Source organism: Pelodiscus sinensis, chromosome 11, assembly GCF_052426305.1.
Source record: "Pelodiscus sinensis isolate ZL-2025 chromosome 11, ASM5242630v1, whole genome shotgun sequence".
In the NCBI taxonomy this organism is placed as follows: Eukaryota; Metazoa; Chordata; order Testudines; family Trionychidae; genus Pelodiscus; species Pelodiscus sinensis.
This window is the reverse complement of record NC_143062.1, coordinates 5783978-5797278: the sequence shown is the minus strand read 5'-3', so window position 1 is coordinate 5797278 and position 13301 is coordinate 5783978. Positions and strand designations below refer to the sequence as shown.

Genomic DNA, 13301 nt, shown 5'->3' with positions numbered 1-13301 from the left:
GGGGCGCAGCTAGTTCGGGGTTCCGTCACCCCGTTCTTAAGTAGGGATCCGACATAAGTCGGATCCACGTAACCCAGGGACTGCCTGTACAGGCAATGAGAGATGACTGATCTCAGTGCTTCTCACTGCTCCCAGGTCTGAGCATTCCAGCCCTCCTGTGCACGGCAAGGCTGCCTTGGCAGCGGTGGGTTCTGCCGCGTTTGAATGGTGAGCTGCACAGCATTGCACAGGTGAAAGTAGCTTTCTTGGAGCTCTGCATTAGGCTGCACAGACCCAGCAAGCTCGAGGGAACCAGGGTGTCTCTGCATGGGGACATCTTGCAGTGCAGGGTTACAGGCTGGAGCAGTGGGAGCTCCTGTTGAAAGCCTGCACCAGCAAACCTGTAGCTGTGCTAAGGTAAGTGGCCATAACACAGACAACATGAGCTACCACAGCAAGTGGGCCTTGGAAGCACGTTTGCTGTCAGGGCAGTTGGTGCCCCATGAGCAGGAGCAAGACTGATCAGAGCTGCAAGAATAGGCGCAGAAGTTGATACTGTGGCTTTGCACATGTGGGGGAGCAGGCAGGCCTGTGGCGTCTGTCCAGACTCAGCTGTGCTATTGACAGACCGCTTGCAATGAAAGCGAAGTCCCTGCAGCACGGAATGATTGGCAGAGGGAGACCTGCTGGCTGACATTTCAGACCAAACTCCAGCCTTCTCACTCAGTGAACAAACTGGCTAGGAGAGCTTGGGGAAAGAGCTTTATTTGTGGGGAAGTGTGTGTGAGATCAGGGTTCTGGGAGAGCTGCAGGGCCAGTGTGTGCTAGGAAGGTAGGGGTGGAAGATTGGTACAAAGAAAGAGCTGGAGGGGTTAGCTACACTTACCTGTAACTTGATCTTCCGTCTCAGCATGGGGCAGTTCCAACTTCACTGACATTTACTTTCCACTCCTAAATTAGACCACCAGATTTCAAGGAAGACCGGCGTTAACGTTCCACTGACTATGGCCCCGAGTCAGTCATACAACGGAATAATGCCCAATATTCACTGCCAGGAAAAAGGCAGACAAAATGTTCCCAGTTGGGTGCGGGGGCCAGGCCAAAGAACACCTCTGTGTGTGTTCTAGGAAAGTCAGACCCCTCAGTTGTAGGCTCCTTTTGGATGGAACTGACTTGGGCCCTTCCAAATGGCTTGAACCTTTTGTACAAACGAGAGATGGTCAAGTACAGAATAACGGCGATCAGTCATGCCACCGTCAGCACCCCGCTGCTGTGTGCCTAGCGTTGCCATTCTGCCTCTACACCCGGGATGGGGGAGCTTACATCATGACGGCCTTCCCTTTGTCCCTGTGCAATGGCCATACTAGGAGTGTGAGGGGGCAGTGGAGAGCTGAGTCCCGAGCCCCTCAGAATGGAAAGCCAAGGAAACAACGTTTTCATTGTATGGATGTAAGCGACTATCACAGAGGCAGCAAGGTGGGGGAAGAGGAGGAGTGCTGGGGGAAGCTGGCTTAAAAGCCAGTTTCCCCCAGCTCCAGCTCCATGGGAGGGGATGGGCTCAGCGGCAGCACTTCCTCCTTGAAATGTGCAAGAGCCCCAGCGGAGACTTTTGTACATTTCAAAGAGTGAAACACTGAGTGAAGCCTGGGGTCAGTGGGTCCCCCGCTGGCCCCAGGCTCCACACGGCGTTTCGGTCTTTGAAATGCACAGGAAAGGAGGAGTGCACGCTAGTCCTTATTAACCAATCGAACAGTCAATGGAAAGCCTATCAACTATTGGATTAATTAATCAATATTTACCATCCCTGTTTCATTGGCAAGGGCAGCGTGTCTTTAACAGTGCATGGAGAGCTGCACTCAAAGGGGCAGCTTGCAAGTTTGTCACTGGGGTGACAGAAGGAAGGGGGGAGATCCAGGTGAGCCTCAAAGGAGGGCCTGAGCTAAATGGATCTGTAATTTTCTCCAGAAAGAAATGAATTGTGGCAAAACCAGAAACCGTAATGGTTTAATCAGAACTATTGTGAGGAAAACAGGGAGTCCTGTGGCACCTAACCTAAGTCCTGGGGGGACTGAAGAGGGGCTGATGTGGCCCCGCTGGCTTGTCTGGACCCACCCCCTACCTGCCCCAAGGCTCGGGGCTCCCCTCCAACATTGCGGAGCCTGTGCTGGTGCTCCAGGCCCTCCCTCCCCCTGCCATTCCCCATGGGGCTGGAGTGGAACATAAGAACGGCCGTACTGGGTCAGACCAAAGGTCCATCTAGCTCAGTAGCCTGTCTGCTGACAGTGGCCAGCACCAGGTGCCTCACGGGGGGGGAACGAAGACAATGATCAAGAGATTTGTCTCCTGCCATCCTTCTCCAGCCTCTGACAAACAGAGGCCAGAGACACCACTTCTATCCCCTGGCTAATAGCCTTTTATGGACCTAACCTCCATGAATTTATCTAGCTTCTCTTTAAACTCTATTATAGTCCCAGCCTTCACAGCCTCCTCTGGCAAGGAGTTCCACAGGTTGACTACGCGCTGTGTGAAGAAGAACTTTCTTTTATTAGTTTTAAACCTGCTACCCATTAACTTCATTTGGTGTCCTCTAGTTCTTCTATTATGGGAACCCTCTCCACACCACTCATGATTTTATATACCTCTATCACATCCCCCCCCTCAGTCTCCTCTTTTCTAAACTGAAAAGTCCCAGTCGTTTTAACCTCTCTTTATGTGGGACCCGTTCCAAACCCCTAATCATTTTAGTTGCCTTTTTCTGAACCCTTTCCAAGGCCAAAATATCTTTTTTTGAGGAGAGGAGACCACATCTGTACACAGTATTCAAGATGTGGGCGTACCATAGTTTTATACAGGGCCAGTAAGATATTCTGTGTCTTATTTTCTATCCCTTTCTTAATAATTCCTAGCATCCTATTTGCCTTTTTGACCGCTGCTGCACACTGTGTGGATGTTTTCAGAGAACTGTCCACGATAACTCCAAGATCTCTTTCCTGATTTGTCATAGCCAAATTAGCCCCCATCATACTGTACCTATAGTTGGGGTTATTTTTCCCGATGTACATTACTTTACACTTATCCACATTAAATTTCATTTGCCATTTTGTTGCCCAGTCACTCAGTTTGGTGAGATCTTTTTGGAGTCTCTCACAGTCTGCTTCTGTCTTGACTATCCTAAACAGTTTGGTATCATCTGCAAACTTTACCACCTCTCTGCTTACCCCTTTCTCCAGATCATTTATGAATAAGTTGAAAAGGATTGGTCCCAGGACTGACCCTTGGGGGACACCACTAGTTACCCCTCTCCATTCTGAAAATTTACCATTTATTCCTACCCTTTGTTTCCTGTCTTTTAACCAGTTCTCAATCCAAGAAAGGACCTTCCCTCTTATCCCATGGCAATGTAATTTACACAAGAGCCTTAGGTTAGGAACCTTGTCAAAGGCTTTCTGAAAATCTAAGTATACTATATCTACTGGATCCCCCTTGTCTGCATGTTTAACCCCTTCAAAGAACTCTATTATATTAGTAAGACTATATTTCCCGTTACAGAAACCATGTTGACTTTTGTCCAACAAATTATGTTCTTGTACGTGCCTCACAATTTTATTCTTTACTATCGTTTCAACTATTTTGCCTGGTACTGAAGTTAGACTTACTGGTTGTAATTGCCAGGATCGCCTCTAGAGCCCTTTTTAAATATTGGTGTCACGTTGGCTACCTTCCAGTCATTAGGTACGGAAGCCGATTTAAAGGATAGGTTACAAACCACAAATAATAGTTCAGCAATTTCCCATTTGAGTTCTTTTAGAACCCTTGGATGAATGCCATCTGGTCCCAGAGATTTGTTAACATTAAGCTTTTCTATTTGTTCCAAAACCCCTCTAATGACACTTCAATCCGGGACAGTTCCTCAGATTCATCACCCACAAAGGATGGTGCAGGTTTGGGAATCTCCCCAATGTCCTCAGCCGTGAAGACTGAAGCAAAGAAATCATTTAGTTTCTCCGCAATGGCTTTATCATCCTTGATTGCTCCTTTTATATCTCGATTGCCTAGGGGACCCACAGGCTTTTTAGCAGGCTTCCTGCTTCTAGTGTACTTAAGAAACATTTTGTTATTTCTTTGAGTTTTTGGCTAGCTGTTCCTCAAAATCTTTTTTTTTATTTTTTTTTTATTTTCTTATTACATTTTTACACTTGATTTGACAGTGTTTATGTTCCTTTCTATTTATCTCACTGGGATTGGACTTCCACTTCTTGAAAGATGCATTTTTGTCCCTCACTGCTTCTTTTACATGGTGGTTAAGCCACGGTGACTCTTTTTTAGGTCTCTTGCTATGTTTTTTAATTTTGGGTATACATTTAAGTTGGGCCTCTATTACGGTGTCTTTAAAAAGTTTCCATGCAGCTTGCAGGGATTTGGCTCTAGTCATTATGCCTTTTAATTTCTGTTTAACTAACCTCCTCATTTTTGTGTAATTCCCCTTATTGAAATTAAATGTCAGGGTGCTGGACTGCTGAGGTGTTCTTCCCACCACAGGAATGTTAAATGTTACTATATTATGGTCACTATTCCCAAGCAGTCCTGTAACGCTTATCTCCTGGACCTGATCCTGCACTCCACTCAGGACTAAATCGAGAATTGCCTCTCCCCTTGTGGGTTCCTGTACCAGCTGCTCCAAGAAGCAGTCATTTAAGCTATTGAGAAATTTTCTCTCTGCTTCTCTTCCTGAGGTGACATGTATCCAGTCAATATGGGGATAATTAAAATCTCCCATTATTATAGAGTTCTTTATTTTGGTAGCCTCTCTAATATCTCTCAGCATTTCAATGTCAGTACTGTTGTCCTGGTCAGGTGATCGGTAATATATCCCTACTGCTAATTTCTTATTATTGGAGCATGGAATTACCATCCATAGCGATTCTGTGGAACATGTTGACTCATTTAATATTTTTATTTCATTTGATTCTACATTCTCTTTCACATACAGTGCCACTCCGCCACCCACCCGGCCTGCTCTATCCTTCCGATATATTTTATATCCCGGTATGATTGTGTCCCACAGATTTTCCTCATTCCACCAGGTTTCAGTGATGCCTATTATGTCAATCTCCTCCTTTAATACGAGGTACTCTAGTTCACCCATCTTATAGTCAGACTCCTAGCATTTGTGTAGAAGCACTTTAAAAATTTGCCACTGCTTATTTGTCTGCCCTTCTCTGATGCATTGGATTCCTTTATATGCAGTTGTTTGTCTGCTCTGGCCCATGGTTTGTCCTCTCTCCTCCTCTCTTTCTGACTATAGCTTAGAGAATCTCTATCAATGGATTCTCCTCTAAGAGAAGTCTACATCCGATTTACGTGCATCTCCGCACCAATCGGCTTTCCCCCATCTCTTAGTTTAAAAACTGCTGTACAGCCTTTTTAATGTTTAGTGCCAGCAGTCTGGTTCCAGAGCCCATCCTTCCTGTATAGGCTCCCCCCATCCCAAAAGTGTCCCTAGTTCCTAATAAATCCAAACCCCTCTTCCCTACACCATCATCTCATCCACGCATTGAGACTCTGAAGCTCCGCCTGCCTACCTGGCCCTGCGCGTGGAACTGGAAGCATTTCCAAGAATGCCACCATAGAAGTCCTGGATTTCAGTCTCTTTCCTCGCAACCTAAATTTGGCCTCCAGGACATCTCTCCTACCTTTCCCTACGTCATTGGTACCTACATGTACCACAACCACCGGCTCCTCCCCAGCACCACACATAAGTCAATATAGATGCCTTGAGAGATCTGCAACCTTCGCACCAGGCAGGCAAGTGACCCACACGGTCCTTCCGGTCATCACAAACCCAACTATCTATGTTTCTAACGATCGAATCACCCACTACTAACACCTGCCTCTTCCTAACAACTGGCATTCCTTCCTCCTCAGATGTATCTTCAGTGCGAGAGGATACCGCAACATCCTCGGGAAGGAGGGTCCCAACTATGGGATGGTTTCCCTCTGCTCCCATTGAATGCTCTGTTCCCTTGAGACTTTCATCCTCTTTAAGAGCACTGGGGCTCTCAGACTGGAGGTGGGACAGTACTATAGTGTCCTGGAAAGTCTCATCAACATATCTCTCTGCCTCCCTTAGCTTCTCCAGTTCAGCCACCCTGGCCTCCAAAGCCCGAACTCGGTCTCTGAGGGTCAGGAGCTCCTTGCAACGGGTGCACACATACGCCACCCGCCCACAGGGCAGGTAATCATACATGTTACACTCAACACAATAAACAGGATAGCCCCCACTCTGCTGCTGAGCTTCTGTCTCCATTTTTCTTATGAATAAGTTTAAGTATAAACTGGGCTTCTTATGAAATCTCTGGAATATAGATTATTATAAGAGTTATGTTTAAAGAAGGTCAGAAGTCACTAGCGCCCTCTAACCTCCCGCTCTAAACTCCCTCTGCAAACTCCCTGTTAGCTGCTCCTGGTTGCTGACTCACAGGCTTATAAAGCCCTGGTAGCCCCTCCCCCTGACAGGCTCAGCCAATTAACAGAGGCTTCTAGATTGCAAACCTTTTAGAAGCTCCTTCAAACAAACAAACCAACCAAACACAAGCTCAGCACACAGCAAATAACGCCCCCCACACACACAAACACACACTCCAGACAGCCACTTACCACAAGGGTCCCATATTTACTCCTCTTTTACCTGGAGAACTCCCTCTCCAAACTCCCTGTTAGCTCACATAAGCAATTAATCGACTACCCAATAAGCAAATGCTTATTGGATAGTCAAGTAGGAACTTGACTAGTTGCTTCCCCCCCGCCCCACTTGCTGCCTTTATCAGAGGCATCCAGGGTGTGGAGAGCACAAGCCAGTGCTGGGGGGAGCCAGTTTAAAAACTGTTTCCACCCGCAGGGGAGGCAGGGGGTAGTGGAGAAACAGTGCGAGCAGGGATTGAAACAGTCCCACTCATGTGGGTTGGACTGCTGCTCCTCTCTCTGAAATGTACAAGAGCCACCTGCGGAATCCTCGCAGCAGGGACTGATTGCTCCCCGCTGGCACATGTTCCTGCTGCCTCTCCCTTTGAAATACACAAGAGCCACGGGCAGCATCAGTACATGTCAAAGGGAGAGGTGCAACGGCATGATTGAGTAGTCAATAGAAATTCCATCAACTACTTGATTAGCTGAATGATTGATTGAAATTTAACATCCCTAGACAGGAGTTCCCCTCTCCCCCCCAAGGTTCTGGTGTGCAAAGAGAATGTAGGGAATATCTTTCACCACCTTTCTCCTTCTCAGTCGGGAGCCACCTCAGTGAGGGGTGGGCTTTTCTGCCGCTTCTTACTTGTGTGTGGCCCCTGATTGATTTTTCTATGGGTCAGCGGCCCCCAAGCCAAAGAAGGTTCCCCACCCCTGCACTAAAAGCTTTGCCGAGTAGACACAGCCTTAGACTCTGGTGACTAATTCGTGGCTCTAAGGTATCTGCAGCTACAGTAGTGCTGGGGTCGTTCCTGTGACTTAGGGAATGCTGACACCTGTAGGGTGTGTCATTGCTGGGCAGGCTTTTAGGCTCTGGGGCTCTGCAAGATGGAAGGGTCCCAGAGATCAGGCTCCTGCCTGAGCCCATAAGTCCACCCGGCAGTGGAACAGCCCAAGCCCCTGGAGCCTGAGTTGACTGGCACCTGCCAGTTGTAGGAATTGTGTTGCTGTGTAGCCACGCCCTGAAATTGCATTCATGCCTTGGCAGTGCCCAATGTACTTCTCCCACTGGAGGGAGGCCTCCTTGTGTGTGGGAGCTTCCATCATGTGGACGAGCCCTTTGAAGTAGTCTTTGTAAATACCCCCTTGGCTTGCTCTTCTCTTCAGGCCACTACAGTGTTTGGGGGCAGAAGCAGGGAATACAAATCAGTCGTATGATGCTCTACCAAGGAAAGTCTGCTATATTCCAGTTAGAATTTACCTTCTCCACCTGTTGTGCTTGCAAGTCAGTTGTTGAAAGCCTGTAACATGAGCATTAATTGTGATCAAACTGGTCTCTACTAATTTCTAAAAGGCAGCAGTGTCTCACCATGCCTCTCCCTCTCTCCCGCAGATATCGGAGGTGGGTAAAGACTCCTTGCCTTCGTGGCTGCATTGGGAGCCCAAGAGTAGCACTTTGGAAGGCCTGCCCCTGGATACTGACAAGGGGGTGCATTACATCTCCGTACAGGCAGGGCAGCTGGAGCCCAATGGCAGTTATGTGCCCCAAACTACCAATGTCTTTTCCATTGAGGTTCACCCTGAAGATCACAATGAGCCTCAGTCAGTACGAGTGGCTTCCCAGGACCCAAGTGAGGCAGCACCGTTTATGTGTGGCACAGAAGAGCCCGTCACAATCCTGACGGTCATTTTGGATGCTGACTTAACAAAAATGACACCAAAGCAGAGGGTTGAACTTGTAACGCGAATGAGACGCTTTTCAGAGGTTGAACTTCATAGCATGAAGTTGGTTCCTGTTGTGAATAATAGACTTTTTGACATGTCAGCCTTCATGGCTGGGCCAGGAAATGCAAAAAAGGTGGTTGAAAATGGGGCCTTACTCTCATGGAAATTGGGATGTTCTTTGAGCCAAAATAGTGTTCCCAACATCAGCAATGTTGAAGCTCCTGCTAAGGAAGGTACCATGTCTGCCCACCTTGGCTACCCTGTTGTTGGCTGGCACATTGCTAACAAAAAACCTCATCTTCCGAAGAGGATAAGGCGGCAGATCAATGCCACTCCTACACCTGTCACTGCCATTGGGCCACCTACAACTGCTATCCAGGAACCACCAACCAGAATTGTTCCCACTCCCACGTCCCCAGCCATTGCACCTCCCACGGAAACAACAGCTCCTCCAGTAAGAGAGCCTATACCATTGCCTAGGAAACCTACAGTTACCATTAGAACAAGAGGAGCCATTGTCCAGACACCAACTCTAGGACCAATTCAGCCAACCAGAGTAGTAGAAGCCACTAGTATTCTCCCTGGACAGATTCGCCCAACCATGACCGGATATTTGGAGCCTACTGCTGTGGTTACTCCACCCACAACCACTACTAAGAAACCAAGAGTCACCACGCTGAAACCAGCCACACCATCAACAACAGATTCCTCTACAGCTACCACTCGAAGGCCTACAAGAAGACCCAAAACTCCTCGCCCAACCAAGCCCCCTGGCACAACCAGATCACCCATCACTAAGTTAGAAACTTCCTCTCCACCATCCCGCACACGCACTACTGCTAGCGGACCTTCCCATGGCTGGGAGCCAAATGAGCCACCACGGCTGACCAACCACATTGACAGAGTGGATGCATGGGAAGGCACTTACTTTGAGGTTAAAATACCCTCGGATACATTCTATGACAAAGAAGACACCACCACAGATAAACTACAGCTGACTCTAAAGCTGAAAGAGCAGAAACCAGTGGAAGAAAACTCCTGGGTCCAATTCAATAGCACTAGTCAGTTAATGTTTGGAATGCCCGATCACAGCCATCTAGGAAAGCATGAGTATTTCATGTACGCCACAGACAAAGGTGGCCTCTCTGCAGTGGATGCTTTTGAAATACATGTTCACAAACGGCCACATGGGGACAAGTCACCAGTTACGTTCAAAGCCAGATTCCATGGAGACCACAATGCCGTGGCCAGTGACATCAATAAAAAAATTCAGTTGGTAAAGAAGCTGGCTTTTGCATTTGGTGACCGGAACAGCAGCACCATTACCTTACAAAACATCACCAAGGGCTCCATTGTAGTGGAGTGGACAAACAACACGCTGCCTCTGGACCCGTGCCCCAAAGAACAGATAAGAGCCTTGAGCAAAAGAATCGCCAATGACTCCGGCATTCCTACCCCAGCCTTCTCCAAAGCCTTGGAGCCGGAGTTCAAGCCCATGAACATCTCCGTAGTTGGCTCCGGCAGCTGCAGGCACATCCACTTTATTCCAGTGCCTAAAGACGGTAGGATTCTCTCTGAAGCCACCCCAACGCTGCTGGCTGGGAAAGACCCTGAGAAGAGCAGCGAGGATGATGTGTACCTACACACTGTAATCCCTGCTGTGGTGGTGGCCGCTATCCTGCTGATCGCTGGCATCATTGCCATGATCTGCTATCGCAAAAAGAGAAAAGGCAAACTCACCATTGAAGATCAGGCCACCTTCATCAAGAAGGGGGTGCCGATCATCTTCGCCGATGAGCTGGATGACTCCAAGCCTCCCCCTTCCTCCAGCATGCCCCTCATCCTTCAGGAGGAGAAGGCCCCTCTCCCCCCTCCAGAATATCCAAACCAGAACATGCCTGAGACCACCCCCTTGAACCAGGACACCATCGGGGAATACACTCCATTGCGGGATGAAGACCCCAATGCGCCTCCGTACCAGCCGCCCCCGCCTTTCACCGCTCCCATGGAGGGTAAAGGCTCCCGCCCGAAGAACATGACCCCTTACCGGTCTCCACCGCCATACGTCCCCCCTTAACGAACAGAAGAGTCTTTGCGGAGGAGGGGCCTCTAGTCCCGTGCCAAGGTTGTCTGTAGGGACTGATGGCCTGCAAATCCATTGCCAACCAGAAACCACCACTCAGAATCCCAACCGCAGCCAGGCCCTCTCCGGAAACGTTCGCTCGCCAGAGTGCTGGGGAGACTGTGGGACACTGATTTTATTTTTGCCTAACAGCTTTTATTTTATTCATAGAAAGTTCTTCTTGGCTCAAAAGTATCTGACGGCAGCTTCTCGACGCATCCGCGCCCCGGAGCAAAGGCGGGGGGCTGGCCGTGCAGTGGCGCTGGGGGTGGCACTGGCTCTGCTGTTTGCCTTTAACACTAACTGTACTGTTTTTCTATTCACGTGTGTCTAGCAACAGGATGTAACATGAAAGGTGGCCTCCAGCGAATGACAGTCAGGGGCTGGCTGAAGTCAAGCCTGAGTTTTCACATTTAACCTGCTGTTTACCTACAGTTGTCTGTGTAGTTTATGGGACGGGGAGGGGAGTCCTGTGCTCAAAATCAGCTCCAGAGGTGTTTCAAACCCAGTCAGAGGATGGACCTAGCCAGCGTTTTTATCAGAGGAATCCTATTTTTTCACATATTGTAAAATAGTCATCAGCTTAGTCAGCCTGGGTGTGGGTGGCCTTTGCCGCTGCAAGGCCCAATTCTGGCCTGCTGAGAGCACCCTGCCCATGGAGAAGAGAATGCGGAGGTGCCTCCGAGCAGCCTGGAAGACAGCCACAGGGTGACAGAGTGGGGCTCAGAAGGGCAGCATTTCCCCCGTGGGGGGCACTGCCAGGAATGGGAGAAGATTTTATACTGCACCGCTGCTCAAGGGAAGGGTTGAGGGCTGGGGTTTGGCACACATGGAGGGGTTTTGATGAAGATGCAATATTTGTATGGAATGTGATGCTATCTCCTCTCTGCCCCTGAGCATAGTATTGGTACAGCTCCTCCTCCATCCCCCTTGCTGTCCAACCCGCCTGTGCTGCGCCCCTCACGCTCGTGTGCACAGGCACTGGCGGAGCTGGCTGGTGCTGGGACAGCCAAAGCACCAGAAATGGCTCAGAGTAAAACTCAAATCTAATTTTATACTAAATTTTTGATACAGCCTCAAATTGTTTTATTAAAAAATAATGAAAAATGGTAACGCTGACAGCAGTTTGTACGAGCTTAGCTTCTTGGGGTCAGTTCCATGGGACTGATTGCTTTGCTCACTTTGAGTTTTGTTTCTTAATCATTGTTAAATAGTAGAGCCATGTCTAGGTTTCTTGCCTTTTTAAAACGAACTTCCATCATTTCTCCTGTGAGGTTGGGGCTGCCCTGTCGGCTGCTCCTGTGCTTTTTTTCCTTTGGACTAAATCATTGGAAGCATGGATTTTTCTTGACCGTTTGAGAACTACTTTTGGTACATTTAGAGGGAGGAAAAACCCTTTGCAATAATGTGGCCCTGCCCTGGCCGGGGCTGGCTCGGCAGGTTCTGGCTGACTTTGCACACCAAGCAGACACTTTAAGCCATATTGACTGTTTTGCAAAGTATGTTTGTGGGCTGACAGGCCCAGTTATACACCAGTGGGTGACTGGAGAAAATAACTTAATTGCTAGGGTGGCATTTCCCATCCCCTGTTCACAACTTCAGAGGAGTTTGCCTGTCCAAAGCAAATGCTGCATCTGCTCTGGTGAGGGCCGTAGCCTGGCAGTCTGCAGGAGGGGAGGGCACCTTGGGCGGGTTATACGGGTGCTAGCTTTACCCCACACACCAACCAGGACTCCTCCCCCCAGTCCCTGCAGGAGAGCAGGCCTGGGAGAGGCACTGGCCAACGCGTCCTGGCTGGGAGCGGGCCGCAGAGCTGGCAGGGGTGCATTTGGCTGCCTCTTCAGCAGCCCTGAAATTCTCCCCTCATACGCAAGTTGGAACGGCCTCCCAAAGCACGCCGTTGGCCCTAGCAACAGCAGCCACTCCATCCTGGCCCTGCGCAGGCGTGCACGTGTCACGCCTGGGCCTGCCCGTCACCATAGAAACTGGTGGCGAAGGGGCAGTGAACAGAATAACAATAACGGCATTCTCGGCGGCCGCCTTCCCCTTCGCACCTGTGCTGTTTGTTTCTGGCACTAGTCACTGTCCTGGTGCGAGAGACTCGTGTATTAAAGTGTTCACCAACCACTGCTGTGTGTTTATTCCTTGTATGATTATTTTAAAGCTGTTTTCTGCATTCTGTAAAGAACCCTATCAACTAAATAAACCCGTGTACTTTACTACACAGCCGTGGGCTCTCACCCTCGTCTCTGCTGCTGGCCGCAGCCGTGTGGCATCCCGCAGCCAGCCTGCCGAGGGGGAGCGTGGTGGGAATTCTGCTGCTAGCTCTGGCCAGGGGGGCTTTCATGAGGAACTGCTGGTTGCCCTCAGTTGTGCTGGGCTCTGCAAGGTGGGGTAACTGCTTAGATGAGTCTCTCCAGTGTCCTGTAGGGTGCTGCCAGAGGTTGTGAGTACACACGCTGTGCAGCTCCATGGACCCTGGGGCCTCCCAGCATGGGCCTTGGTGGTGGCCTAAAGGGCCCACTAGGGGAGGCCGGAGTCTCAGCCAGGCTTTGACAGATTTTAAACCGTTCCTGTTGAGCACAGCTCAGCTGGGCTCTGCTCATGGGCTTTCTCTTGAGCTGCTGTCACTAGCCACCAGCACTGTTCCCTCTCCATGAGCAGAATAAGTTTTGTTGTACGCACTGAGGCATGTGCAACGTGCACCCCAGTAGAAACATCTGCTGCCAGCTCTGCTAATCAGCTGAGCAGCGGCCCAAGTGCCCAGCTTCCAGGGACCACTGGCCAGCAG

General features: G+C 49.4%; 1 protein-coding gene across 4 annotated transcripts in view; it reads left to right on the top strand.

The window, feature by feature from the left end:
- DAG1 (dystroglycan 1) overlaps nt 1-12736 on the top strand; it is an 84120-nt gene extending 71384 nt beyond the window's left edge. For all 4 annotated transcript variants that reach the window (XM_075939587.2, XM_075939586.2, XM_006120727.5 and 1 more), the window contains exon 3: nt 8057-12736. In XM_075939587.2, coding sequence (XP_075795702.2) covers nt 8057-10465 — 2409 coding nt within the window. In that variant the 3' untranslated portion in view covers nt 10466-12736. The remainder of the gene's footprint in view (nt 1-8056) is intronic.
- The last annotated feature ends 565 nt before the right edge of the window (nt 12737-13301 follow it).